The sequence below is a fragment of the Ochotona curzoniae genome, unplaced genomic scaffold, assembly GCF_017591425.1.
Source record: "Ochotona curzoniae isolate NIBS_2020 unplaced genomic scaffold, NIBS_Ocur_1.0 scaffold_4505, whole genome shotgun sequence".
Lineage (NCBI taxonomy): Eukaryota > Metazoa > Chordata > Mammalia > Lagomorpha > Ochotonidae > Ochotona > Ochotona curzoniae.
The window spans coordinates 23,585,897-23,610,897 of NW_024467118.1; the positions used below are offsets into that span (position 1 = coordinate 23,585,897).

The window sequence follows — 25,001 nt, forward strand, 5'->3', positions numbered from 1 at the left end:
AGGACGCCCAAGGCCTGGCTCTAAGGCCAGCCTCACTTAATAAGCATGCATAGACCAACATTCTCTGTGGGCGACTTTGCTAAACCTTGTAAAGCAAGGCTTTAAGCAATCAGACCCCAGAGTACTCTCTTGTAAGCTAATGTCCACCCACAACCCACATTTCCCCAAATGTGTTTGAGTAGGAAATGGGAAGGACAGCATGAAAACCTTTGAAAGAGCCCTAAAACCACATATAAGTGACAAGATCTTAATCCGCTGTGACCAGAAGGGTCGCTGCTGACCCAACCTGCAAAGCTGAGGTCGGGGAACAGGAGAGCACGAGGGAAGTCCTGTTTCAGAGCCTCTAAGCAGCCAGGGCCAGCCATCACACACTGACCGCCAGCAGGGGTTGCAGGGTTAAGAAGCAGGCCCGAGGACGACGAATCCTGGCCTTCCCCTGCATTACACACACAGTGATTGGCTGACACACAGCTCTGAGTTTGTAACATGTATTACAAACAGGTTTTTTGGGAGCAAATTTAGTTACAGTATACATCTGAGGGTATGTATTCCATTGGGGGATGGGCGAAAGGGCCTTGCCTGAGACCCTTCCTCATATCTATTGCTGAAGTAGAAAATATATATATACGTATTTATATATATAAATACATATATATGTATTTATATATATATATATATAGAGAGAGAGAGAGAGAAAGAGAGGGAGAGAGAGAGATTGATTCAGGAAGAAAATAATTGGGAAGTCCCTTGGGTAAATTATTCATTACACATAAATTGTCCAAAATAGCAGGGGCAAAGGACAAACCCTCCGTAAATATTAACTCTCTTCCCCAGCAGACATGTCTTTCTTTCTCTCTCTTTTAAAATATTTTTTATTTGGAAGTGGAGCAACTGGGACATGGACCATTGCCCATATGGGATGTCAGTTTTATAGGTGGAGGCTTAACCTACCATGCCATGGCACTGGTCCAAGACCTCATTTGTTGCTTTTATTTTTCTTAGATTTATTTACTTTTATTAGAAAAGCAGATTTCCAGAGAGAAAGCTCTTCTAATTGCTGGTTCACGCAAGTGGCTGCAACAGCCGGAGCTAAGCCAGTCTGAAGCCAGGAACCAGGAGCTTCTTCCAGGTTTCCCACGTAGGGGATTGCTTTCCCAGGCTACAAGCAGGAAGCTGGATGGGAAGTAGAGCAGCTGGGATGAACCGGCACTTCTATGGGATCTTGGTGCTCAGATGAGAATTAGCCAATTGAGCCATTACACTGGGCTCCCAAGAGCTCATTTCTAATTTTACCCTTGTGGCTATCTGAAAAGACATGATGCTAAAAGATACAAACCAGGGCCCAGCGGCGTGACCTAGTGGCTAAAGTCCTCGCCTTGAACGCTCCGGGATCCCATATGGGCACTAGGCCACGCCGCCGGGCCCAATAAATAAATAAATCTTTTTTTTTTTTTTAAATATACAAACCATCACTAAGTATTATAATATAGCCTCTTCCTTTATTTTGAGTTTATGCCTTTGAAAATAGAGAAGAGATATAATTAAGGATAACAGGTTTTTTGGGAGCAAATTTAGTTACAATATAAAAAAAAATACTGAAATATCAGAAACTTTTCCGGAAATGTATTAGTAGGGAAAAAAAGAAAGCTAATTAAAAACTTAGCAGTCTTGGGGCCAGGTGCAGTAGCCTAGCAGTTAAAGTCCTTGCCTTGCATGTGCTGGGATCCCATATGGGCACCGGTTCTAATCCTGACAGCCCTGCTTCCCATCCAGCTCCCTGCTTGCAGCCTGGGAAAGACGTTGAGGACTGCCCAAAGCTTTGGGAATCTACACCCACATGGGAGACCCAGAAGAGGCTCCTGGCTCCTGGCTCCTGATTGTAGCCACTTGGGGAGTGAAGCAACAGATGGAAGATCTTCCTCTCTGTCTCTCCTCCTCTCTGTATATCTGACTTTCCAATAAAAATAAAATAAGTCTTAAAAAAAGAAAGAAAAAAAGCATAGGAACCTTGCAAAAATGAATCCAAAATAAGCAAATTGAATATAATGTTTCAGTTCCTGGTATAAACATATTTCTGTTATAAATATATCCAAAGCATTTTGCAGATCAGCTGACATGTCCACCTAGAAACTCAACAGATTTCATTATTGACTGGGAAGATTAATACCTGCTGCCAGTAACGAGCCACTTCCGGCAAATTCAGTGCCTCACAGAGATAAACCAAGTTCAGAACATCTTTCTGGAAGCAGCTTCCACCAAAACCTGAGGAAAGAAAGAGAAAAAACAAACTGAAATTTCCACACAGAAACCAGATAACTGAATCACGTGATAGGCAAATTCTTTTATACTGAATCAGAGTTTGTACTAAGATTTTAAATAAAATTCAGGTGTTTGAAAAAGTGAGTTTATAAGCTGTATGAAAATTACAGGCAACTCATCAACTGTAATTTTCTATCAAAAGTTTCATTAAAACTCCATTTGATTTTTTTCCAGTCTGTTCAATATATTCACTGATAAGAAGATAGTTATGTTGGGGCCTGCATTCAGAAAGGAGAGCAGGGATACAAGGTATCATTTTTTAAGACCTTTTTTAAACATTCTTCTTCTTTTTTTTTTTAGAAAGGCAAATCAGATTTACGGAGAAAAGGAGAGACAGAAAGATCTTCCATCCACTGGTTCACTGCCCAATGGCCGCAACAGCTGGAGTTGAGCCAATCTGAAGCCAGGAGCTTCTTCCAGGTCTCCCATGCAGGGAGCAGGGTCCCAAGACTTTGGGCCATCCTATACTGCTTTCCCAGGCCACAAGCAGGGAGCTGGATGAGAAGGGGAGCAGCTGGGACACACAGCAGTGACCTCATAGGATGCTGGCACTTGGAAGTGGAAAATTTAGTCACTAAGCCAATGCACCAGGCCCAAGACATTTTTTTTTTAAGATTTATTTCATTTTTATTGGAAAGGCAGATATACAGAGAGGAGAGACAGAGAGGAAGATCTTCCGTCCGATGATTCACTCCCCAAGTGAGCGCAACGGCCGATGCTATGCCGATTTGAAGCCAGGAGCCTCTTCCGGGTCTCCCACACGGGTGCAGGGTCCCAAAGCCTTGGGCCGTCCTTGACTGCTTTCCTGGGCCACAGGCAGGGAGCTGGATGGGAAGCGGGGCCACCAGGATTAGAACCGGCGCCCATATGGGATCCCGGGCATGCAAGGCGAGAACCTTAACCACTGTGCCATCACGCCGGGCCCTAAAGATTTATTTATTTTGAAAGTCAAGAGACAGAGAGAATCTTCCATCTGCGAGTTCATTCCCCAAGAGCCACAAGAGCTAGCATTGGCCAGCCTCAAGCCAAGAGTGAGGAGTTTGTCCAGGTCTTCCATGTGGGTGGTAAGAGTTCATGTACTTGGACCATCTTCTGCTGCCCTCCCAGAACATTAGTAGGGAACTGGAGCAGCCAGGAGACCAACCATGGGTCTGCTTGGGGCACTGGCAATTCAAGTGGTGGCTTTATCTACTACTCCACAATGCCCTTCTGTAAAACATTTTATCCGTGTAACTGCTCACATCTCTTAAGGTCATCAAACTTTCACAGCAAAGGGCCGGAGCATAAATATTTCATCCTCTGTGGACAGTCTCTATGGCAACTATTTAACTATGCCCAATTAACCAAAAACCTTACTCCCTCCAAACCAAAACAAATCTGAGGCCCTGGTTCTAGTGCCACACAGTGGGCAGGGAGGGATGGTGTGGCCTTTGCAATCAGAAACCCTGAAAAAGTTCCAAAGAAACCTCCTTGGGGCCTGAATTTTCTCTAAAAAGGAATAACAAGTCAAAGCAGCACCTTGCCATCAGGTTAAAAAGATTAAATAAGATGTATTATTACAAAGCGCTGAAATAGAACCTGGTACAAACTAAGCCTTCAGTTTTATTAAATGATAACTAGAAGAATGAGGTCAAAAGGGGAGGCCAGGGAAACAATAATAGGAAAGAAATACAGGCCCAGAAATACTCGAATGTCTACCCACAGCCTGATCTGTGAAAGACTAATCAGTTTTCCTCATTTGTGGGGATTTTTGCTCTGAAAAGTAACCAGAATCCCTGAGCTGGGGACCACTGAAGCCCTGCCCCTCAGCGAGGCACCAGGACAGGCTCTGGTCTGCTTCTGCTCACACTGGATTGTCTTCTCAGACTTATCTGTGTATGTTTGTATGCAAGCAAGCATGTAGGTTTGACAGAGAAGGATCCTTCATGCACTGGTTCACTCCCCAGGCAGCCATAAGAGCTAGCACTGGCCAGGGTAGAGGCAGATCTTCCACCGGGTGGCAGGGGCCCATGGACTTGGCCACTTTCTGCTGTGTTCCCAGGTCCATTAGCAGGGAGCTAGATCAGAACTGGAACAGCAAAGCCTGAACCCAGGCTCTGGTAGGGGATGTGTCGAAAGGGGTAGTTTAACTTGCTATAACACAATGCTGGCTCATTAGCTAGTAATTATTAACAATATTAAGCAATTACTGCCTTAATTACAAAGTCCTTCGTAGGTCCAAGTCCACATGTATGATAGTCTTTTTGGTTTTAAGAACATGAGGTAAAAAACAAAAATTTGTTTTTAAATTAGGACACGGCTAAATGAATCCATTTTATGTAGAGAAAAATTTCAACTGACCGACGCTGGCCTTCAGGAATTTATTTCCAATTCTCTGGTCCATGCCAATGGCGGTCGCCACCTCTTCCACGTCCGCGCCGGTAGCTTCACACAGGGCACTGATGGAGTTGATGCTGCTGATTCGCTGGGCGAGGAAAGCATTTGCTGTCTTCAAAGAGAAGGAGGCATTGAGTCACAGAGAGCAGCAGCATCACCTGGCAGTGTTATCTTTCAACGAACTGATGCTACTGACTGAGAAAGGTAGAATAGGGTTTTTAAAAAATTGTGATTGTAACATGCCTTCTATGTTTTCTGGCATTTGGTTAAAACTTTAGAATTCTGTATAACATTTCATACCTTGACATTTGATCCCCTCCTTGTAAAAGTTATAAATTGAATGTGTAAGAATGTAATGTTGGAAAATAAAAAGCATGCTCTTTCCTTAACACAAAGAAGCTAGCTGAGCAGCTGATCATGTTTTACAGCAATAAACCCTTGGCTTTTAGGTTCAAGGAGAGCTGCATGCCAGGCTGTGTACCCACCAGTTTGGAAAGTTCTGAGGACCAAGTGTTGGTGGTAAGGATCCTCTCCTTGGGGACCCAGTGCTCATAAACAGCACACAGCGCCCGCACAGCCCTCTGGCCCTCCGGAGTTTCATCCCCTCCAATCAGCACTCGATCTGGGTTCTTCAGGTCCTTGATGGCTGTTCCCTCTGCCAAAAACTCGGGGTTGGACAGCACCTAGAATCCCCATGCAAAGGATGGTGTTAAGCTGCGATCAGTGTGCAGTTGAATTCCACTCATAGCATTAGAACAAGACTAAAGGACTCCTGATGTTTCATACCTGCAAATTCAAGTTGGGTTTTGTGTTGGCGTCAAAGATGCGCCGGATGCTTTCTGCTGCCCGCACTGGGACCGTGCTTTTCTCAGTCACGATTTTGTACCCGTTGGAGTTCTGCACGATGCGCCTAGCACAAGCTTCGATGTATTTCAGATCCGCCGCCCGGCCTTTCCCCATCCCGTAAGTTTTTGTTGGTGTGTTAACCTGGTAGAGTATGAGAGACAAAGAACAGCTAGGAGACACTCAGTGACTGCAAACCACGTTGTGGACGATCCATCAGCCAGGCCACTGAGAAGCTGACCACCCATCAGTGGCCCTGACTTAACCCTCAGTTGCTTAGTTCCACAAAAATGATATATGTCACAGGTATAACCACCAGAAGAAATAACCTGAAGCTTCTGAGGAACTCTTCATAAAAAATTTTGTGTGAACCTGCTTCATATGTGCCAGATATCACGGTAGATAGGTTCCAAGGTAATCCCTGGAGACACAGATGTATTTTCAATAGAGAGGAATTCATAGTTTATAATTAAATGTTTTTTCTTCTTATTATTACTGTAAATATGATGCTGTGTTCTTTTCTTTCACTTAGGATTTATTTATTTTTATTTGGAAGGCAGATTTACAGTGAAAAGGAAAGACAGAGAGAGAAAGAAGAAAGAGATCTTCCACCCACTCCCCAAAGGCTCCCCAATCACTCCCCAAATGGCTGCAGTGGCCGGAGCAGAGTTAGTAGAACCAGGAGCCAGGAGCTTTGTTTGGATCTTCTACGTGGCTTCAGGGGCCCAAAGACTTGGGCCGTTCTCCTCTGCCTTCCCAGGCCATAAACAGGGAGCTGGATCAGAAGTCAGGTCATAAACCCTTACGGGATGCCATTGCTGCAGGCAGAGGATTAACTTGATATGTCACTACACCAGTCCATACTACTGCGTTTTTTAAAAATCAATTTTATACTATTTTCTCACTCTTTTTTTTAAAAAATAGCACTTGTGTTAGCATCTTGCAAAAATCGTTATAGAATCAATGATAGGGGCCCAGTGCAGTATCTAATGCTAAAGTCCTTGCCTTGCATGCACCATGATCCCATATGGGTGCTGATTCATATCCTGGCTGCTCTACCGCCCATCCAGCTCCCTGCCTGTGGCCTGGGAAAGCAGTCAAGGTCTACCCAAAACCTCAGAACCCTGCACCTACATGGAAGACCCAGAAGAAGCTCTAGGTTCCTGGCTTTGGATCAACTCAGCACTGGCTGTTGTGGCCAGTTGGGAAATAAACCAGTGGCCAGATCTTTCTGTCTCTCCTTTTCTTTATAAATCTGACTTTCAAAAAAAAAGATTCAGTGATAAATGCTATTTTGTTTTTATCACCTCATTATAGTCAGACAAAATCTGGCAACTTCAGGATACAGAACACCATACAGACAAATGCACTCAAATAGAAAAAAAAATTAGATTCTGAGCCAAGGTCTAAACATCAAGCCTTGGATTGGTTGCAGAAGGTAGCCTTGGGAAAATGGCTGCCTCAGTGACCTCATTGGAAAGTGAGGGGAAAGAATTCTCTAAAAACTAACACACGGGTGTTGTAAAGCCTTGACAAAAATTAAAGCACTCTGAAAAAAATCTCAACTTCCAGAGGAATGGCAATTATTTGTGAACCAACAGTGTTCAGCTCCAATTCCCTCTTCTTGATGACTTCATGGGAAACTACATAAAGGGACCACGCCAAAGTAAATTAAAACCAGAAGACTGTGCTGAGACATAAAAGCAAAAAAGTTGTTTATATGCAAGGAGTGACTTAGCACAAGACTCAGATGAAGCTGGGGTGGGCTGGGCCACAGAGGGCAGATGGAGGGAGTGGACCACGGTGAGAGCTGGAGAGGGAGCAGACAGCTTCACTGGCAGAGGAGCTTGAAGGTAACTGATGCCAGACTCCTACCACGCAATTCTTGCCTGCGACTGGCTTTAAAATAATCCGGGGTAGGGAGGGAGAGGTAAGACCTGCCCTGGATTATTATTTCTTTTTTTCCAAACCTGTAAATTCAAGTTAGGTTTTGTGTTGGAGCCACCATGAAAAGAGGTAAAATAGTAGTCATTCTATCACTGTCTTCATTTTCCAGTATAAACTTGGTGTTTTATATGAGGAAAAGTTGAGTGACACAGCAATAAATTAACCTGAAAGGCACTCAAAAAAAAAGATAGCTTGGAAAGATTCAGCATACTTCAGTCTGGCTCAGCAGACGGGCACGTATAAAACCAGCTGTTTGTGCCTGACCTTCACATAAAACTCTACTGCCTGAGAACAACTGTTAAATGTCCTTTTTTTTTTTTTTTAGAGTTCCCTAATCACACTGTGTTCCTTCTACACACAAGTACATGAATCCCACCAGACACTGTGGTCATCTACAAGTTGGCTATGGTATAACTTTCAGATTTTCTCAAGTATCTTAGCTATTCGAAATATTGCCTCATTGTAGGCCCCACCCTAACTTTCTGCAAGTTTAGAGGATGAGTAGGCGAGTTACAGACACTGCATCAGTTTCTCTGAAGTGACTGAGGCGGCTTAAAACACAGGCTAACTTCCAAACACTGCTTCAGCACTCACTTCCTGACCACTCTGGCACAGTTCACAATGCTGTCCTCACGGCACTGCTCCGCTCACCACTCACAAAGCATCCTTCTACTCAACAATGCATAATCATTCACAATATACATTATAAACTCGACAGCACCCACCTCTGTGGACCCATGGTGTGTCTTTCATACCAACTCCACACCACTGACTTCCCAGCTTTGTTCCTAAGGCATGAAATGTCTTGCATTGTAAAACACCCAAGTTTAGCTGCCAGATGGTGACAGCTGAGCCACTATCTCCAAAATGACTGGATGGTTACTACACAGCCACAGTTATTTTAGTTCAAATACTGCATTACTGGAGTTTAATTCCAAGTGTTGGCTCTGTTGCTGTTATTTTTAATTATTAAAGCATAGCTCAGCCATATTATGAGTTGAAGCTGTCAGTATTAGCAAGATAATCTAACCAATACTGCAGGTTGCAAATAATTTCAAATGACTTTTGGAACATAATTCATTTAGACAGAAAGGATGCCTATAGAGTTGCAAAAAAAAAAAAAAACTTTCTAAATTTTTATTTGAAACACAGAATTACAGAGAGAAGGAGAGATAAAAAGATCTTCAGTCTGCAGGTCCACTCCCCAAATGGCCACAATAGCCAGAGCTGCATAGGTCTAAAGCCAGGAGCCAGGAGCCCAGAGCTTCTGCTGGTTCTCCCAAGCAGGTGCAGGTGACTTCTAAGGCACATTTGCAGGGAGCTTGATTGGAAGAGGAGCAGTTAGGACTCAAACAAGCACTCATAAGGGATGAGAGAATTAGCCTGATGCACCATGGCACTAGCCCCAATCTGCAAATTGATTCTTTTTCTCTTATTTTTGCTTACCAGCAGAAACAAGAAATGATGAAATGAATGTGAAATACACACACACACACACACATATATATACTATCATCACATTTGCTCACATATTGTCAGCATGACCTAGATTTATGTCTCAACTTAGAACTTTCTGAGTTACCTTGGTCACCGACTTGAAATGGTATGTTTGATTACAGGATTTGGTGAATTTGCTGGACAAAGTGACAACCAAAATTCAACTGTAGTGTTGGGCATTTGGCCTGTTGGTTCAGACACTGGCTGAGATGCCCACATCCTGTGTCAGAATGCCTGGGTTCAAGTCTCGGCTCTGCTCCTGGCTTCCTGCGAATACACACCATGGGAGACAGCAAGCGACGGCTTATGTAGGTGAGTTTCGGCTACTCACATGGGAGACCTGAGTTGAGTTCTTAGCTCCCGGTTGTGGTTTCACTCAGTCCCTGATGTTCCAGGCATTTGAGGAATAAACCAGACATCTTTGGTTGGGAGATATCTCTCTTTCTTATACTCTCTTTCACACACACACACACACACACACACACACACACACACACACACTTACTTTCTCTCTCTCAGCCTCCTAAATAAATAAAAATTTAAAAAACCTCACATGGACAGTTCTTCACAAAGCATGTTGTGGGTTGATGCTGACAGACTTGTGATTGAAGTACACTTTTGCATAGACAAGGATTCATTCAAATTCACCCAGCAAAGGAAAATACTCACTGAGATAAACACAAGATCAGCTTCTTGGATGGCTTCATCAATGTTGGTAGAAAAAAAGAGATTTTTTCCTCGACAAGATTCTACCACTTCTTTCAGTCCTGGCTAGAAAGAGAAAGAGTTGGAGAGACAGCTTATTGGTCACATGAGATAAAGTCCAGCATAATATTTGTAAAAGGAGAAGGGTGTGTTGTAACGTAAAGGTTCAGGTTTGTGGGAAACCAGGATCATGCCTGCTAGGTTCACGTTATGTAACATGACTGACTGGAGCAGAACCGAGCTTGCACAATCACAGCAGCTCACCTCCTGCTCCGTCATTGTTTGCCATGGGCTGTTTCATAAGAGTTAACGATTAACGCAAGTATCAACCCCATCTTCAGAAAATTCTAATCCTTCTGTGACTTTGAACAAATATGATTGTGCACTGTCATTATGAGCACAGATTTTTTTTGTTACTCCCAGTAAGCCAGGACATTTAACAAGTTGTGAAAGTCAGCATTTATTTCAAACATACATAAATACCGTAAGAAATGCATACTGAAAATGTTGGATTGCTTCTTCTCACACAATTTAACTGGGGACACATTTATGTAAACATTAATTAATGAAAGATGCAATGCCAATTAACAACTATTACAACCTCAAGGGGATGTAATGAGAAAACTCCATGCTGAAAATTTCTAGAAGACAAACTGGTTTAACCAAACAATAAACTGAAGGCGGGAAATGGGGGAAGAAAAAAGGAGATTAAAATATAGGCTTAAAAGGCGCCGGCTTTATATCACAATGGGTAAAGCTGCCACTGGTTTTCCACATGGGTCCCAGCTCTTGTCTAGGCTGCGCCAGCTCTGCTACAACTCCCTACTAACAACCTGGCAAAACAGAGCAAGACGGTTAAAGCACTTGGGCCCCTGTCGTGCATGTGGAAGACCTGGATTAAGCTCCTGGCTCCTAGCTTTGGCCGGGCCCAGTCCTTTGTCTCTCCCTTTCTACAACTCTAACTTTCAAATATATTTATGTCTATATATTTGAAATATATATATGTATATATATATACACATATACATGTATATATATATGTGTGTGTATATGATTTAAAAATCATAGTCAAGCCTAGCACTGTGACTTAGTGGGTAAAGCTACTGCCTGCAAAACCAGCATCCCATATGAACAGGTGCCAGTGAAGTCCTGCCTGTTCCACTTTCAATCCAGCTCCTTGTTAATAGTCTGGAAAGAGCAGCAGAGGACAGAGCAAGTGTTTGGCCCCCACACCCACATGGAAGACCTGTCGCCTGGCTTTGGGCATACCCAGCCCCAGCTGTTGTGGCCATCTGGTGGGTGAATCAGCAGATGTGAGGACCTCTCTGTCTCTCCCTCTCATTACTCTGCCTTTCAAACAAAATAATAGACATTTTAAAAATAGTTTTAAAAGTAATACAAATTTATTGTGATGTGTAGATCTTTTCGGAGTCTAATTCAAAATTGCTCTGGAGGTAAGAATGTTTATAATTCTTTCTTATTTTTAATGTATCGGAAAGAGCGACAGAGAGGGAGAGCTAGAAGAGGGAGTGCTTCCATCCTGCTTCACTCCCCAAGCAGGTGCAACCGTCAGGGCTGGGCCAGGCTGAAACCAGGGGTCAGGAGTTCATGCTGGGTGTTCCATGTAGGTACAGAACCCAAGCCAGTGGGCCATCCTCTGCTGGTTCCCAGCTGCATCAGCAGGAGCTGGATCAGAAGCAGAGCAATTAGGACTTGAAGTGGTGCTCTGAAGTGGGATGCTGGCAGCCCTAGCAGCAGCTTCATCTACTGCACCAAGATACCAGCCTCAAAGAATATCTAATTCTTGGGCCCGGTGCCGTGGCCTAGTGGCTAAAGTCCTTGCCTTGAACACGCCCAGGATCCCATATGGGCGCCGGTTCTAATCCCGGCAGCTCCACTTCCCATCCAGCTCCCTGCTGTGGCCTGGGAAAGCAGTTGAGGACGGCCCAAAGCTTTGGGACCCTGCACCCGTGTGGGAGACCTGGAGGAGGTTCCTGGCTCCTGGTTTCAGACTGGCTCAGCACCAGCTGTTGTGAATCATTGAACGGAAGATCTTCCTCTTTGTCTCTTCTCCTCTCTGTATATCTGACTTTGTAATGAAAATAAAATCTTTTTTAAAAAAAAGAATATCTAATTCTTGAACCAACAAATTCTTTTTAATAGTTTCTTAGTAGTAATATGTTGACATGTTGATATATTTTAAAAAGAGTTGCCTTTTAGGGATACAAAAACAAAGCTTTGTGGATACAGTTATAAGTAATCAGGATGGTATCAGTTGGGAAGCGGCACTTCTCATGTTTAGCTGCAGAAACAGGCACATAAAGATTCATTGCACGATTACCTCTGTTTTTATATTGATAATAATAGAAGAAAAAGAAAAACCAGCCAAATTGCTTAAACCTCTTTCTGAGGAAGAAGCTTTCAATAATATGTAAATATGAATGTTTCAAGAATTATCTTTCTAAACATTAATGACTGAGATGGCATTGTGGCACAGTCAGTTAAGCCACCACCTGCAACACCAACTTGTCATATGGGAACCGCTTTGAGGCTCAGCTGCTCCACTTTTGACCCAGCTTCCTGCTGATGTGCCTGTGAAAGCAGCAGAAGACGGCCCAAGCACTTGCGTTCCAAACAAAACCCAATCTGGGAGACCCAGAAAAAGCTCCAGGTTTCTGGCTTCCGCCTGGCACTGCATTGCAGCCATTTGAGGAATGGTCCAGTGAATGGAAGAGACTCTGTGTATGCGTGTGTGAGTGTGTCTGCCTCTTTCTTCCAAAAATAATAATAATAAATCTTCAAAAAAATAGTGAGTGATTGACTTGAGAGGTGTATAGGCAGAGAGAGGAAGGGAGAACTTCACTAGCTAGTTCACTTCAAAATGCGCCTAGAGGCTGTACTGTAAGCAGATCACAATCGGTGCGGGGCTGAGACTCTAACCGAGGCCCTCCCAGTGGGACAAGGGCGTCTTAACACTAAGCCGAAGGCCCACACCTAGAAAACAACCTATGTAGCAGAGTAAGAGCTAGTTTGGGGTTTTTCATCTAGAATTTTATCTTGGGGGGGGGGGGACCACATTTCTCTTCATGGTTTTGAGGTTTTATGCAGCTGAAGGAAGTATAAAATTGAGATTTCTATCAGTCTGATTAAAATATACACTAGGACCAGCAAAAAATATATCAACCTTTACTATCATAAATATGGTATCAGGTTTTCTTGGCCTTTTTTGACTAGTTCTAGAAAAATGAAAAAGTTACAGATTCTGAAAGGAAGATTTCGTTCGGTCTTATATTTAATCAAAGCAATGCAAAGATTAAGTATGTATAACACGTAAAAATGGATATGTATATAATTCTATTAAAATCAATGGGATATCTGCAGATCTCCAAAATGGACACAGAAGTAATAAACAAAAGTAAAATAGATTCTATCACTTACTCAGTCTCTTATTTATTTAATTATTGTAATGTATATTTAGAACTTACATGGTACTTTTTGTAAAGTAACTGAAATTTTGTATTGGAGTACAATTATCTCCCATTTTACTGAAAGAAGAGACAAACTCTTTTTAAGTAGCTACTGTTCTGCTTTGTTTGTTTTTAGAGGCACAGAAAAGTACAGAAAAGTTGACTGCAAAAGAAAGCAAGCCAGAGAGAGGCCTTGTCTGCTGGCTCACAGTCAGGAATCCAACCCAGGTATTCCAGTGTGGAACACCGGGTCAAACATATGCCCTACTTATGTGCTTGAGTTTTATTTATTTTTTAAAATATTTATTTATTTGAAATGCAAAGTGATAAAGAGAGAGAGGAAAAAACAGAGAGAGAGATTTTCCATTTATCAGTTCACTCCCCAAATGCCCACGGCAGCTGGGGCTGGGTCAGGCAGAAACCAGGAGACAAGAATTCCCATGAGTTCTTCTACAAGAATGAGGAGGACTCAAGAACCCAAACCATCACCTCGGCCTCCGAGAGCCACGAGAAGGGAAGTGGAAATGAAGCAGAACAGTTTTCTTGGTAACTGGTGCGATGTGTCAGAGAATACCAACAGTGGATCAGAGACACCCCTCGACAACTATTCCCCAAATCCAGGCTGAATTCTACCATCACAGATTCACTTGCCCATTTTTGAATTTTATAAAAATGGAATCACTGAGTACACATTTTTTTGTGTCTGGCAACATTACTTTGATCAGAACTTTATTTCCAACACAGCATAGTATTTTATTTCAGAATTATGTCATAATTTACATAATCACTCCTGCTGATGAACAGGCAGTTTGCATTTCTGCTGGGTAGGAATCAAAGAATGTGAATGTTGGGTCATAGATTATACATTCGTATGAGCAGTGAATAAATACCTATCTACAGTGTTGATAATACTTGATACTATCAGTGATACTAATTTTAACTATTCTGATAATTTGTTTTACTTATGTGAAAGTCAGAATTAGAGAGGGAGAGGAGGAGGAAGAGGGAGAGACCTTCCAGCTGCAGATTAATTCCCCAAATAGCCACAAGGGCAGAGCCTGGGCATGCACCCTGGTCTCCTATGTGGGCGGAAAGAGTCCAAGAATTTGGGTTATCTTCTGCTATTTCCCAGGTACATCAGCAGTGAACTAGCCAGGAAGCAGGGTGACCAGGAGCCAAAAGGATGCTTATATGGGATGCTGGTGTCTTAACCCACTCTACCCCACTGCTAACCCCAAGTGTCCTTTCTGAAGACTAGCACATTCTGCAGGCAGGGTCCTGAAAGCTTAGACCTCACCTTGCTTACAAGGCTTCCGTTGATTTGCAGCCATTTTACAGACATCAGAATTACAAACTCTCTATGAAGTTACCTGTCTAAAGTCTTTAAAAAAATTTTTTCCCCCAAAACCAAATAAGGTATAATGTTTTACCTAGAAACAGAACACTATAATACAAAGGTATTTAAAGGACAAACCCAAGCAGATCATCTTGCAAAGGGCCAAAGCACAGAGGAAAGGTAAAGGGACAAGGTAATCACAGGAACAAAGGTTTTCTTTTTAGTTCTAAATGATTCAGATATTGAGTAATGTTGTAACACTGAATGGCCACATGAGCTTTACTTAAAACAAAAAATCCTACATCTTGTGTGATGTAGGTAAGCATGAATAGAATCAGGTTCAGCATTCCTTCTACCAAGCTTTTATGAAAGGTAAAAAGACTATATTAATGTTAGATTTTAAAAATGCTCCCATCAGTTTTTCAGAGGCTTTCATGTTGGGTTTCAAATCCATAATAGCGTAAACCTACTTTACAATAAAGTCATAAAAAAATGGGGGCCTGGATGGCCCAAGGCAAGCGAGGAGCATTCTTTTTCCTAATTATAAATTCCCTCAATTCATAAGCAATTTTGAAATTTCAGCTAAATAAATTTATGACACTTAGAGAGGTAAGATACCACTTCTCCATCTAAAGTTGACCTGATATAAGAAAAGTAATCCATCCTGTGATCCTGTGGTAACCATATTAACAGAAAAATGAAATGTGGAAGAAAATTATCCTCTACCGCACTGTACGAGGACAACCATTACTGATACTCCGCTCTACTTCCGTGCAGTTGATTTCCTGGACACACCTGGTAATATTTGTGATTTACTGTCTAGAGCGTTTGTATCCAGATTCTATTCATTGAGTCACTTCGCTGCAATCATACATTTTAAGATTGACACTACATTTAAATTATTTAACCGAGAACTGTAAGACATCAAACAGTATAAGAACACAATTGCTTAATACCCCTACCTCATAAATAGGGAGTGTCGGAGAATTCCATGCATTGATTCTTGACTCGTTGACGTCAACAACAGTGACCCTGATCTCAGGGCACATCTGAGCGATGACGCTACACGTGGGCCCTCCGACGTAGCCCGCACCGATGCAACAGATCTTCTTAATTTCAACCATGATTGTACTAGAAGGAAAACAGCAAGCCTGTTCCAGTATAAAGAAACTACACTTCATATTTATCCACATATTACAAAAAGCACCAGCGTGACTGATACCCAGAAAGATTTCATATGTTCATTCACAGGAATTATGAAAATAGTGACAAAAAATAACATTCCAACTGCTTGACTCAGCCTTGCTTGTCTACAACAGCATGAAATGTATGGAAAAAATCATTTACAGTAGCTCATACTACTGAAGAAAAATTACAATGACTTGACAGTTATTTTAAATGTTATTTATGTAACAAGGAGAGAAAGAAAGACCTCGTATCCATTAGCTTATTCTCCAAATGCCCTCAAAGTGAAAACTTGCTGTCTCTTACATGAGTGATAAGAACCCAATTACTAAAGGGCTCAGCGTGATAGCCTAGTGGTTAAAGTCCTCCACCTTGCATGCCCCAGAATCCTATAAGGTCTCTGGCTCTAATCCCAGCGGCCCTGCTTCCCATTCAGCTCCCTGTTCGTGTCCTGAGAAAGCAGTTGAGGATGGCTAAAGCCTTGGGACCCCGCACCCGCATGGGAGACCCAGAAGAGGCTCCTGATTCCTGGCTTTGGATTGGCTCAGCTCCGGCTGTTGTGGCCACTTGGGGAGTGAATCAATGGATGGAAGATCTTCCTCTCTGTATCTCCTCCTCTTTGTAAATCTGCCTTTCTAATAAAAATAAATAAATTTGTTTTTGTAAAGATTTATTTATTTTTTTATTGCAAAATCAGATATACAGAGAGGTGGAGAGACAGAGAGGAAGATCTTCCATCCAATGAGTCACTCCCCAAATGACCGCAACAGCTGGTGCTGTGCTGATCCAAAGCCAGGAGCCAGGAACCTCCTCCAGGTGTCTCTAGGTGCAGGGTCCTAAAGCTTTGGGCCGTCCTCGAGTGCTTTCCCAGGCCACAAGCAGGGAGCTAGATGGGAAGTGGAGCTGCTGGGGTTAGAACCGGCGCCCATATGGGATCTGGCGTGTTCAAGGTGAAGACTTTAGCCACTAGGCCACGACGCCAGGCCCAAAAATAAATAAATCTGTAAAAAAAAAAATTAGTTGAGTCATGACTATTGCAGTCAGCTGGAATCCATAGCCAGAGCTAGGCATCACACACAATTGCTCCCAGAAGGGATGCAATTGATGTCTTAATTGCTAGGTCAAATGTCTGCCCTAAAACTTAATATTTAGAAAACCTTCTTGCAAAAGAAGACTTTGCTTAACTCTCTAATACTCCAAGGTAACTTTCCTAGCTGAGGGACAAAGTCCCTGGACAGTGCCAGGACAAACACATTAGTACAATTCTTGTTTAAATAAACGCTACTGTGCAAAGGTGAATGCTATAATAAGTTTAGACTGATATCATAGGTGTCAAGATAATTCCCATAAAATTAAATCTCCTGAGCTTAAATTTCCTGCTGTGGTTTGAAAGATTCCTCAAAAGAGTGTATGTTGGAACTTAACCCCAATGTGATAGTGTTGGGAAGTGGGACCAAATGGGTCACGCTTAGATCATGAAGACACCACCCTCATGGATGGGTTGAACCTGATTATAAAAGGGCTGGAGGCCACAGGTTCAGCTCCTTGCTCTCTCTTGCCCTCTCTGCTCTTCCGTCATAGGATGACAAAGCAGGAAAACCTTTGCCAGATGCTGCCTCCGTGATCTTGGACTTGCCAACTTCTGGCCCCTTGAGTCAATATATTTACCTTCATTGTAAATCATCTAGCCCAAGAGATTCTGTTACAGCAGTACAAAATTATAAAGACATTTCCTCCATGCATAATTTGACTTCAATTGTGGTACTGGGCAAAAAGTTTAAATTTTGTTAAACTTCAATAAAAACAATCATGGTCCTGTTAAAGAAAAGTAATTTGTGTAGTTAACAAAGCTATGCACATAGATTTTGTTAGGTTTTTCAAGAGCTATTAGGTAAACTGACTTGCGCTAAAAATGAATCTACACATGTGAATGTGTGTTTCATTACAATGTAAACAACTGTTAGACTGATTTAGAATTTCAGTCCTTACTGTGACCTCAGATATCACCTAATCCAAGACATTAATGGATTCCCAAGAGAAAGAAAATGGTACCTAGATAGTTTAAGAACTTATCAGCTAGATGGAGTAGAGAAGGTACCCCAGGGGGCTGTTCTGATTACAATGTCTGGGAGCATATCCCCATTACAGAAAAAGATACACAACACACACAGTGACCATCAATCAGGATCTGTATTAAACAACCAATGTTCCCCAATAATAGCAATGAGCTGATGAACCCCCAAAAGTTCCTGATGTAAACATCTAATTTGGATTATACACTGACTGCTAGTGGTCATAGCTAGAAGATGTAAAACCATGGAGTCTGACTCCTAATGACTTTTGTAAAACCATGAAAAGAAACAATAAAATAAAAGTAGACAGAATTTGGAATCATGTGGTTCTACTGAAGAATATTCTAAGTGATATACATATGAAGATTCTACTGGGGGTGGGAAAAAAATAACAAAATTTCAAGGCAGATGTGGAATCTGAGCTGGCCTAAAGAACGGGTAGGATCTAGAAAGAAAAGTTACGGGACAAGCATTTGGCCCAGGAATTTGCCACTTGTTAAGCTGGCATTGTGGCACAGCAGTTTAGGCCACCATCTACAATGCCAGCTTCCCATATGGGTACCAGTTCAAATACCGATTGCTCTGATTCTAATGCAGTTCCTTGATAATGGCCTGGGAAAGCAGCAGAGAGTGGCCCAAGAGTTTGGGCACCTGGAAGAAGCTCCTGACTCCTGGCTCAGCCCCAGCCACTGTGCACATAAGTGGAGCAAGCCACAGAACGGAAAATCCGTTTCTCCCTTTCACTTTCATAACTCTGCCTTTTCAAATAAGTAAATCAATATTGTAAAAAGATGCCACTTGCAGGGTGGCACTGTGATATAGGTTGAACTGTCCATTGGGATGCCCGCAGCTCTTATCGGAGTGCCAGCTCCAGTCCTGGTTACTTTACCGCCGATCCAGTTTCCTGCTAATGCACCTACAAGGTACGGCCCAGATTCTTGGGTTCCTGACACTCATGTGAAGCACTCAAATGGAGGTCCTGGCTCTTGGCTGCAGCCGGACTGTTGTAAACATTTTGGGGAACAAATCAGTGAATGGAAGATCGTTCTGTCTATTCATCCCTCCTTCTCATTTTATTCTCTGTCACTATGCCTTTCAAATAACAAATAATTTCTTAAAATGTTCCTTGGGACACCCACATTGCACATTGGAGTGCCAGGTTCAACTCTTGAACCTCTTCTGATCCAGTTTCCTGCTAATGCGCAGTCATCCTGCTAATGACTCAATTAAATTGGGTTCCTGTCACCCACATTGGAAGCCCAGGTGGAGTTCTGAACTGCTGAGTTTGGCCTGACCCAATCCTAGCTGCTTTGAGCATTAGAAGGAATTACTCAGTAGATGGAACACACAAACACACACATACTTGTCTCTCAAATTATTTTTTTTTTACTATATTTATTTTTATTGGAAAGTCAGATCTACAAAGAGAAGGAGAGGAGGAGAAAAAGATCTTCCATCCACTGGTTTACTCCTCAAGTGACTGCAACAGCTGCAGCTAAGCCAACCCTAAACCAGGAACCAGGAGCTTCTTCCAGGTCTCCCAGGAGGATGCAGAGTCCCAGGGCTTTGAGCCATCCTATACTGCATTCCCAGGCTACAAGCAGGGAGCTGGATGGGAAGTGGAGCAGCCAGGACACGAACTGGTGCCCATATGGGATCCCAGAGCATGCAAGGCAAGGACTTTAGCCATTAGGCTACTGTGTCAGACCCTCATATTACTTTTTTAAGAAAAAGGAAGAATAATAAAGATAAACACAGGAATGCATACAGAAAAAAAGAGCTCTCTCAAGTGGAACAAAAAGTAGGTGTTGAGGGCACAGCGCCATGGCCTAGTGGCTAAAGTCCTCGCCTTTATGCGCCAGGATCCCATATGGGCACTGGTTCTAATCCCAGTAGCCCTGCTTCCTGTCCAGCTCCCTGCTTACGGCCTGGGAAAGCAGTCAAGGATGGCTCAAAGCCTTGGGATCCTGCACCCACGTGGGAGACCCAGAAGCGCTCCTGGCTCTTGGCTTCAGATCAGCACAGCTCCAGCCATTGCAGTCACTTGGGGAGTGAATCTCCTCCAATCTCTCTCTATATATAAGACTTCACAATAAAAAAATAAATCTTTTTTAAAAATGTACATGTTGAGTAATGAGAGGTCTAAGGGTCTGAATTGTAAGTGGCTCTTGTACGACTACTCACTCAGGAAATCACCACCATAACAACTCATGTGCAAGAATTCAATAAAATTAAAGCATTCTAGCTGAAAGTAACCATAGTAATCGATGACGTGAATTCAGCTAAAATCCAAACAGCTGCATTGATGCAGGAGGGAGGGGAAATGTACCATAAAGGGGAATTATAAGGTTGGAGACCAGAAAGGGGGAGTCCAGAACAAACAGGCACGCAGTATCTGACACAGTCATTTGAGGACTGTCCAGAGAAGAGTGGCATCAGAAGATGGAGGTCAGAAGGCTTTCTGGTTTCAGAGAAGAGGGGAGCAGGAAAAGCCTTTCATCCCAGGACGACGCATTTCAGAAGAGGCTCTGCTCTGATCGCACACTGCCTCAGGAATGTGGATTCCTAGAAGCTATCCTGCCAGGATGGCCTGGATGGGAGACATGAGGCCGGTCAGCCCTGTCCCCAGGGGTCCCAAACCCCCACAGACACAACCAACTGCAGATCAAAATGGAGAACAAAGGATTGTACTGTTTGTAATGTATGGACTTTCTCCCTCATCACTGTCCTCTAGACAACAAATTCAGCACCTACATAGCATTTACATTGTATTAAGTACTATTAAGTATTTTAGAAGAATACAACAAGCTATCATAGGTCACATGCAAATACTACGCCATTTTAGGAAAGGGATTTGAGCATACTCAGATTTGGGGTCCTGCAACAAATGCCTTGTGGATACTGAGGGGCTATTGTATTCCAGGACCTCAACAAAATCTTCCTACTGCAATAATCAAGTTCTTTTCTAGTCCATCTGCCAGTCTCCTAAGTCAACATTTAAAATCTGGCTGTATCTGGGTTCATGGGGCAGAGGCAGGGAATCTGCAATCCAGATATGCCAAGGTAAAGATCACATTCTGAACTATGAGCCTACAGAACTACCACACTGTGCGCTCTTAAGTGGACAACTAATCAGCATCCCTCCCCTCTGCCCCCCAATCCAAACCAGCAAAGTAACTTCGGAGGAGAGGGCCACTGCGGGATGACTACTTGAGTCCCACAGCCAAGAGGATTTTAGGGCTATACTGAGTCAGTCTATACCCTCAATCTCAAGCAGAGCAGGTAACAATAACATTTATATAATAAACATAGATTGCTTGACTACATGATGCAACTCCTGGGATAATGAGTTCAAAGTCTCGTAAGGTGCATTAAAGGGCTCAGCACGGTAGCCTAGTGGCTAAGGTCCTCACCTTGCATGCGCTGAGATCCCATATGGGCACTGGTTCTACACTTGATCTTAACTAAAAGGCTGAGAAGCGAAGGATGCTGGTTCTAATCCCAGCAGTCCTGTTTCCCATCCAGCTCTCTGCTTGTGGCCTGGGAATGCAGTCCAGGACGGACCAAGGCCTTGGGACCCTGCACCCGTGTGGGAGACCCAGAAGGTGATCCAAGCTCCTGGCTTCACATAGGCTCAGCTCCAGCCATCGAGTTCACTTGGGAAGTGAATCATCAGAAGGAAGATCTTCCTCTCTGTCTCTCCTCCTCTTTGTATATCTGAGTTTCCAATAAAAACATAAATAAATCTTTAAAAAACAAAAACAGGTGCACTAAAGATAATCACCCTCAGCACCCAAGCAGTAGCCTCTCGGTTAATACCAAGGGAGTCATTAACTCTCCACAGAGCCTCTCTCCTTGAGATGGAGCAGCTTTCAGATGGCTGATCACTGTGTTTCAGGGACCGGACAAAATGCCATCACTGTGAGCACGCTCGCTTTCCTACCGCCCGTCAAGAACTTCAGTGTGTCTCCCAAGGGCTCCTTCCTATCTAGCTCTACTTCAGCTCGCCTTACACAGCACTACTGAGGACAGCGGGATTTGCATTGCAGAACTGGATGGATTTTAGGATTTGATTTTCTTTGTCTTGATATTTTAAGATTTACTTATTTCTGTTGTATTTGAAAGACAGAGAGGGGCCAGTGTGATGGCTCAATTGGTTAATCCTCCCCCTCTGCAAGCACTAGCATCCCGTATGGGGGCACTGGTTTGTGTTCTGGCTGTTTTGCTTCCAAAACCAGCTCCCCATTTATAGCCTGGGAAAACAGTGGAAAATGGCCCAAGGCCTTGGGACCCTAAACCTACTTGAGAGACCTGGAAGAAGCTCCTGGCTCCTGACTTTGGATTGGCTCAGCTGCGGCCATTGTGGCCATTTAGGTAGTGAATCAGGGATGGCAGATCTTTCTCTCTATATATAAATCTGCCTTCTATGTTTTCAATGAAAATAAAAAAATCCAACAATAACAACAACAACAACAACAAAAGCCCAAAGGAAAAAAGGAAGACAAAGAGGCCTTTCATCTGCTGGTTCACTCCCCAAACACCTGCACCAAGCAGGAAAAGGCAGGCCCTGGAATTCTACCCAAGTCTCCCAACGGTGGCAGGGATCCAAGTGGAATTTGAGCTGTCATCTGCTGCCTCCCAGGGCGTGCATTAGCAGGAAGCTGGTCAGAACTTGAACCCGGCCTTCCAATACGGGATGTGGGCATCCCAAGTGGCCACTTCAGTGCCACTGTGCCAAATGCCTGCCCGTTGCCTTCTTATTCCATATAAGGTTCAGCTTATAGGTGACCATGGGAAAATTACTGCAGCTGGATGTACAATATCGACAAATTCAAATAAAGTGTTGCTTGGAAGCACCACTGAAGTTCGCCATATGCTTTAACATGGAGCTTGACATGGAGACATTGTTTGCATGACACAAATATCCTCTGATACCATTTTCCACTCCTTCTTTTTTTGGAAGAGAGGGGAGAGACTAAGAGAGACAGAGATCGTCCATCCACTGGCTCACTCCCTGAACAGCTGAACCAGGCAGGGCTGGCCCAGGCCAAAGCCAAGAGCCAGATCTCCCATACGGGTGGCAGGTGCTCAGGTACTTGGGCCATCAGACTCTGTCTTCCCAGTTGCCTTAGCAGGAAACTGAATCGGAAGCAGAGCAGCCAAGACTGGAACAGGCTCCCTGATTTGGAATGCTGGAGTTGCAAGCAGCAGCTTTAACTCACTGTGCCACAAATGCGGGCCCTTCCACTACTGCTTTATGAACTCTGATCCACTATTCCCCAGAGCAGTGTTTATATGCTACCACAAATAGGCAATGTCAAAGTGAACATTTGCCTCTGTCTTTTGAGATAGTCCCAACAGACTCATCCACTATAATGCCACTTTCTATGTAAAATTTCATTAATTCAGGTAAATATTTCAACCTGGATGATGCTGCAAGTAAATAACAAACATCCTACTGCAATCCACACAGAAAACCACCCCGTATGTCCACCCTTTCCAGAACCTAACCAACACATCTACTTCATATGCCATTTTAGTTCCAGCAATGGAATACTAAAGGTCCCTAACCAAGCAATACACATCCCCAGTGAGTAAGAAGTATTAACTTTACATCTAGGTCAAGCATGGTGGCTCGACCACCTGCAAGTGCAAGAATCCTGCTCCTGTCCTAGCTGCTCCACTTCTCATCCAGCTCCCTGCTTGTGGCTTGGGAAAGCAGTCAAGCATGGCCCAAAGCCTTGGGACCCTGTAGCCGCATGGAAGACCTGGAAGAAGGGCACGACATAAAGTTATAGAGATAGCAATAGAGGAAGTTAGCAGATCAGCTATGGGCTGTAAGTTAGAGACAAGGGAGAAGAAAGGAGTGACTCTCTACCTTGGAGGGCTACCCTCACCTTAACCCAGGCGCTGGCTCTGAACAAGCCCATCTCAGAGCAAACACGCAAGTTCTTTCATTTCCAACCCTCCTCTGCCCTACTCCACCTCCCGCCCCCCAAAGACACACAGCAGTGGACTGCTGTGCTCCGTTTCTGAGGGGCACTGCAGGCCCTCAATGACTCTCTGTGTCCCTGACTGAGGCCGGACAGAAGCGGACAGTTAGTTCTCTGTACACCCTTGGAGTAGCTCCCGACCGCACCCACCCAACCCTACCCAACGCCCAACCCTACCCAACGCCTAAATGGTTAAAAGGTCTCCCAGATGCCTGGTCTCCTGAATGCCCCTTCCCAGGTTCAGAACTGAACAAATCACGAACAAACCACACAGCGTGGCAGCCAACGACGCATCCCAGGACGGGCCACATGGATGTCACCAGAGAATGGCTTAGGATGGCGCCCTCCAAAAGGGGCTTGGGGCTCCCCTTTCCTCCAAGGAGGAGGAGGGGGAAAGGCAGAGGCGAGCAGCAGCCTCACAGGTGGGCACTCTCTGAATCCAAACAAAAGACTCTGAAAATGAAGCCGGCCCACCCACAGCCCCCAAAGAGAGGAGGGGTGAGCTTGGGTGGGCGGGCAGCTGGAGGCGACGAGGAAAGTCGCCAGAAAGAAAAGGGAGCTCAAAGTCTTTAGCAAAAGAAAAAAAAAAAAAAAAAACAGGCTTACCCACAGAAGAGGGGGGGAAAAAAAGCGATTCCAGAGACCCAAAGAGGACCGGCGGGACGCGGACGTGCAGCCCAGCACCGGCGCGCACCCTCGCCCCCTCCACATCCCGCCCCCTGCGAGCATCCCGACCCCGCTTACCCGCTTCCAAAGCCTCGAGCTCGTCGGCGGCCGCTCCTATCCCGATCCCTCGGACAGCACCTTGCCCGGTCCGCGCCGCCGCAGCCTCTGCACCGGCGCCCTGCTCAGCCCGCTGTCCCTCAGCGCACGCCCCTCCCTCAGGCTGCCCAGCGCCGCACCCGGAGTCCCGGGCCCGAGCCCGTATTTAAAGGCGTCTGCCCCAGAAGGCGGAGGCTTCATTCCCCCGTAGCCAGGCCCTCCTGGACTCTGCCCCCTCAGCCGCTTTTTCCCTGCTCCACCTCCCCGCTGCACAAGGCCGGCCTAGGGCCTCGATTTCCTCCACGGCCCGCGAGCCGAGCGCCCGGGGCGGGGCTCGCCACGGAGGCCACGGCGTCAGCCACGCCCCCTGACGGAGCTGCACGAATCGGCTCGGGCCAGCTCAGAGGCCCCGCCCCTGCCGCCGGCGCTTGTGGGCGGGGCTGGGTGCGCGGTGTCCGCTAGGCCCCAGGATGGCTCCCGTGGCGGGACCAGGCATTCT

The 25,001-nt window shown here is 44.4% G+C and overlaps 1 protein-coding gene across 1 annotated transcript in view; it reads right to left on the reverse strand.

Moving 5' to 3' along the window:
* Nucleotides 1–24,787, reverse strand: part of UGDH (UDP-glucose 6-dehydrogenase) — a 29,448-nt gene extending 4,661 nt beyond the window's left edge. The window contains exons 1-7 of the mRNA XM_040966084.1: nt 24,485–24,787; nt 15,453–15,621; nt 9,652–9,753; nt 5,482–5,682; nt 5,181–5,378; nt 4,660–4,807; nt 2,168–2,262 (exon numbers count right to left, since the gene is read on the reverse strand). Of these exons, the coding sequence (XP_040822018.1) occupies nt 2,168–2,262; nt 4,660–4,807; nt 5,181–5,378; nt 5,482–5,682; nt 9,652–9,753; nt 15,453–15,614 (906 nt within the window). The 5' untranslated portion in view covers nt 15,615–15,621; nt 24,485–24,787. The remainder of the gene's footprint in view (nt 1–2,167; nt 2,263–4,659; nt 4,808–5,180; nt 5,379–5,481; nt 5,683–9,651; nt 9,754–15,452; nt 15,622–24,484) is intronic.
* Nucleotides 24,788–25,001: the final 214 nt, after the last annotated feature.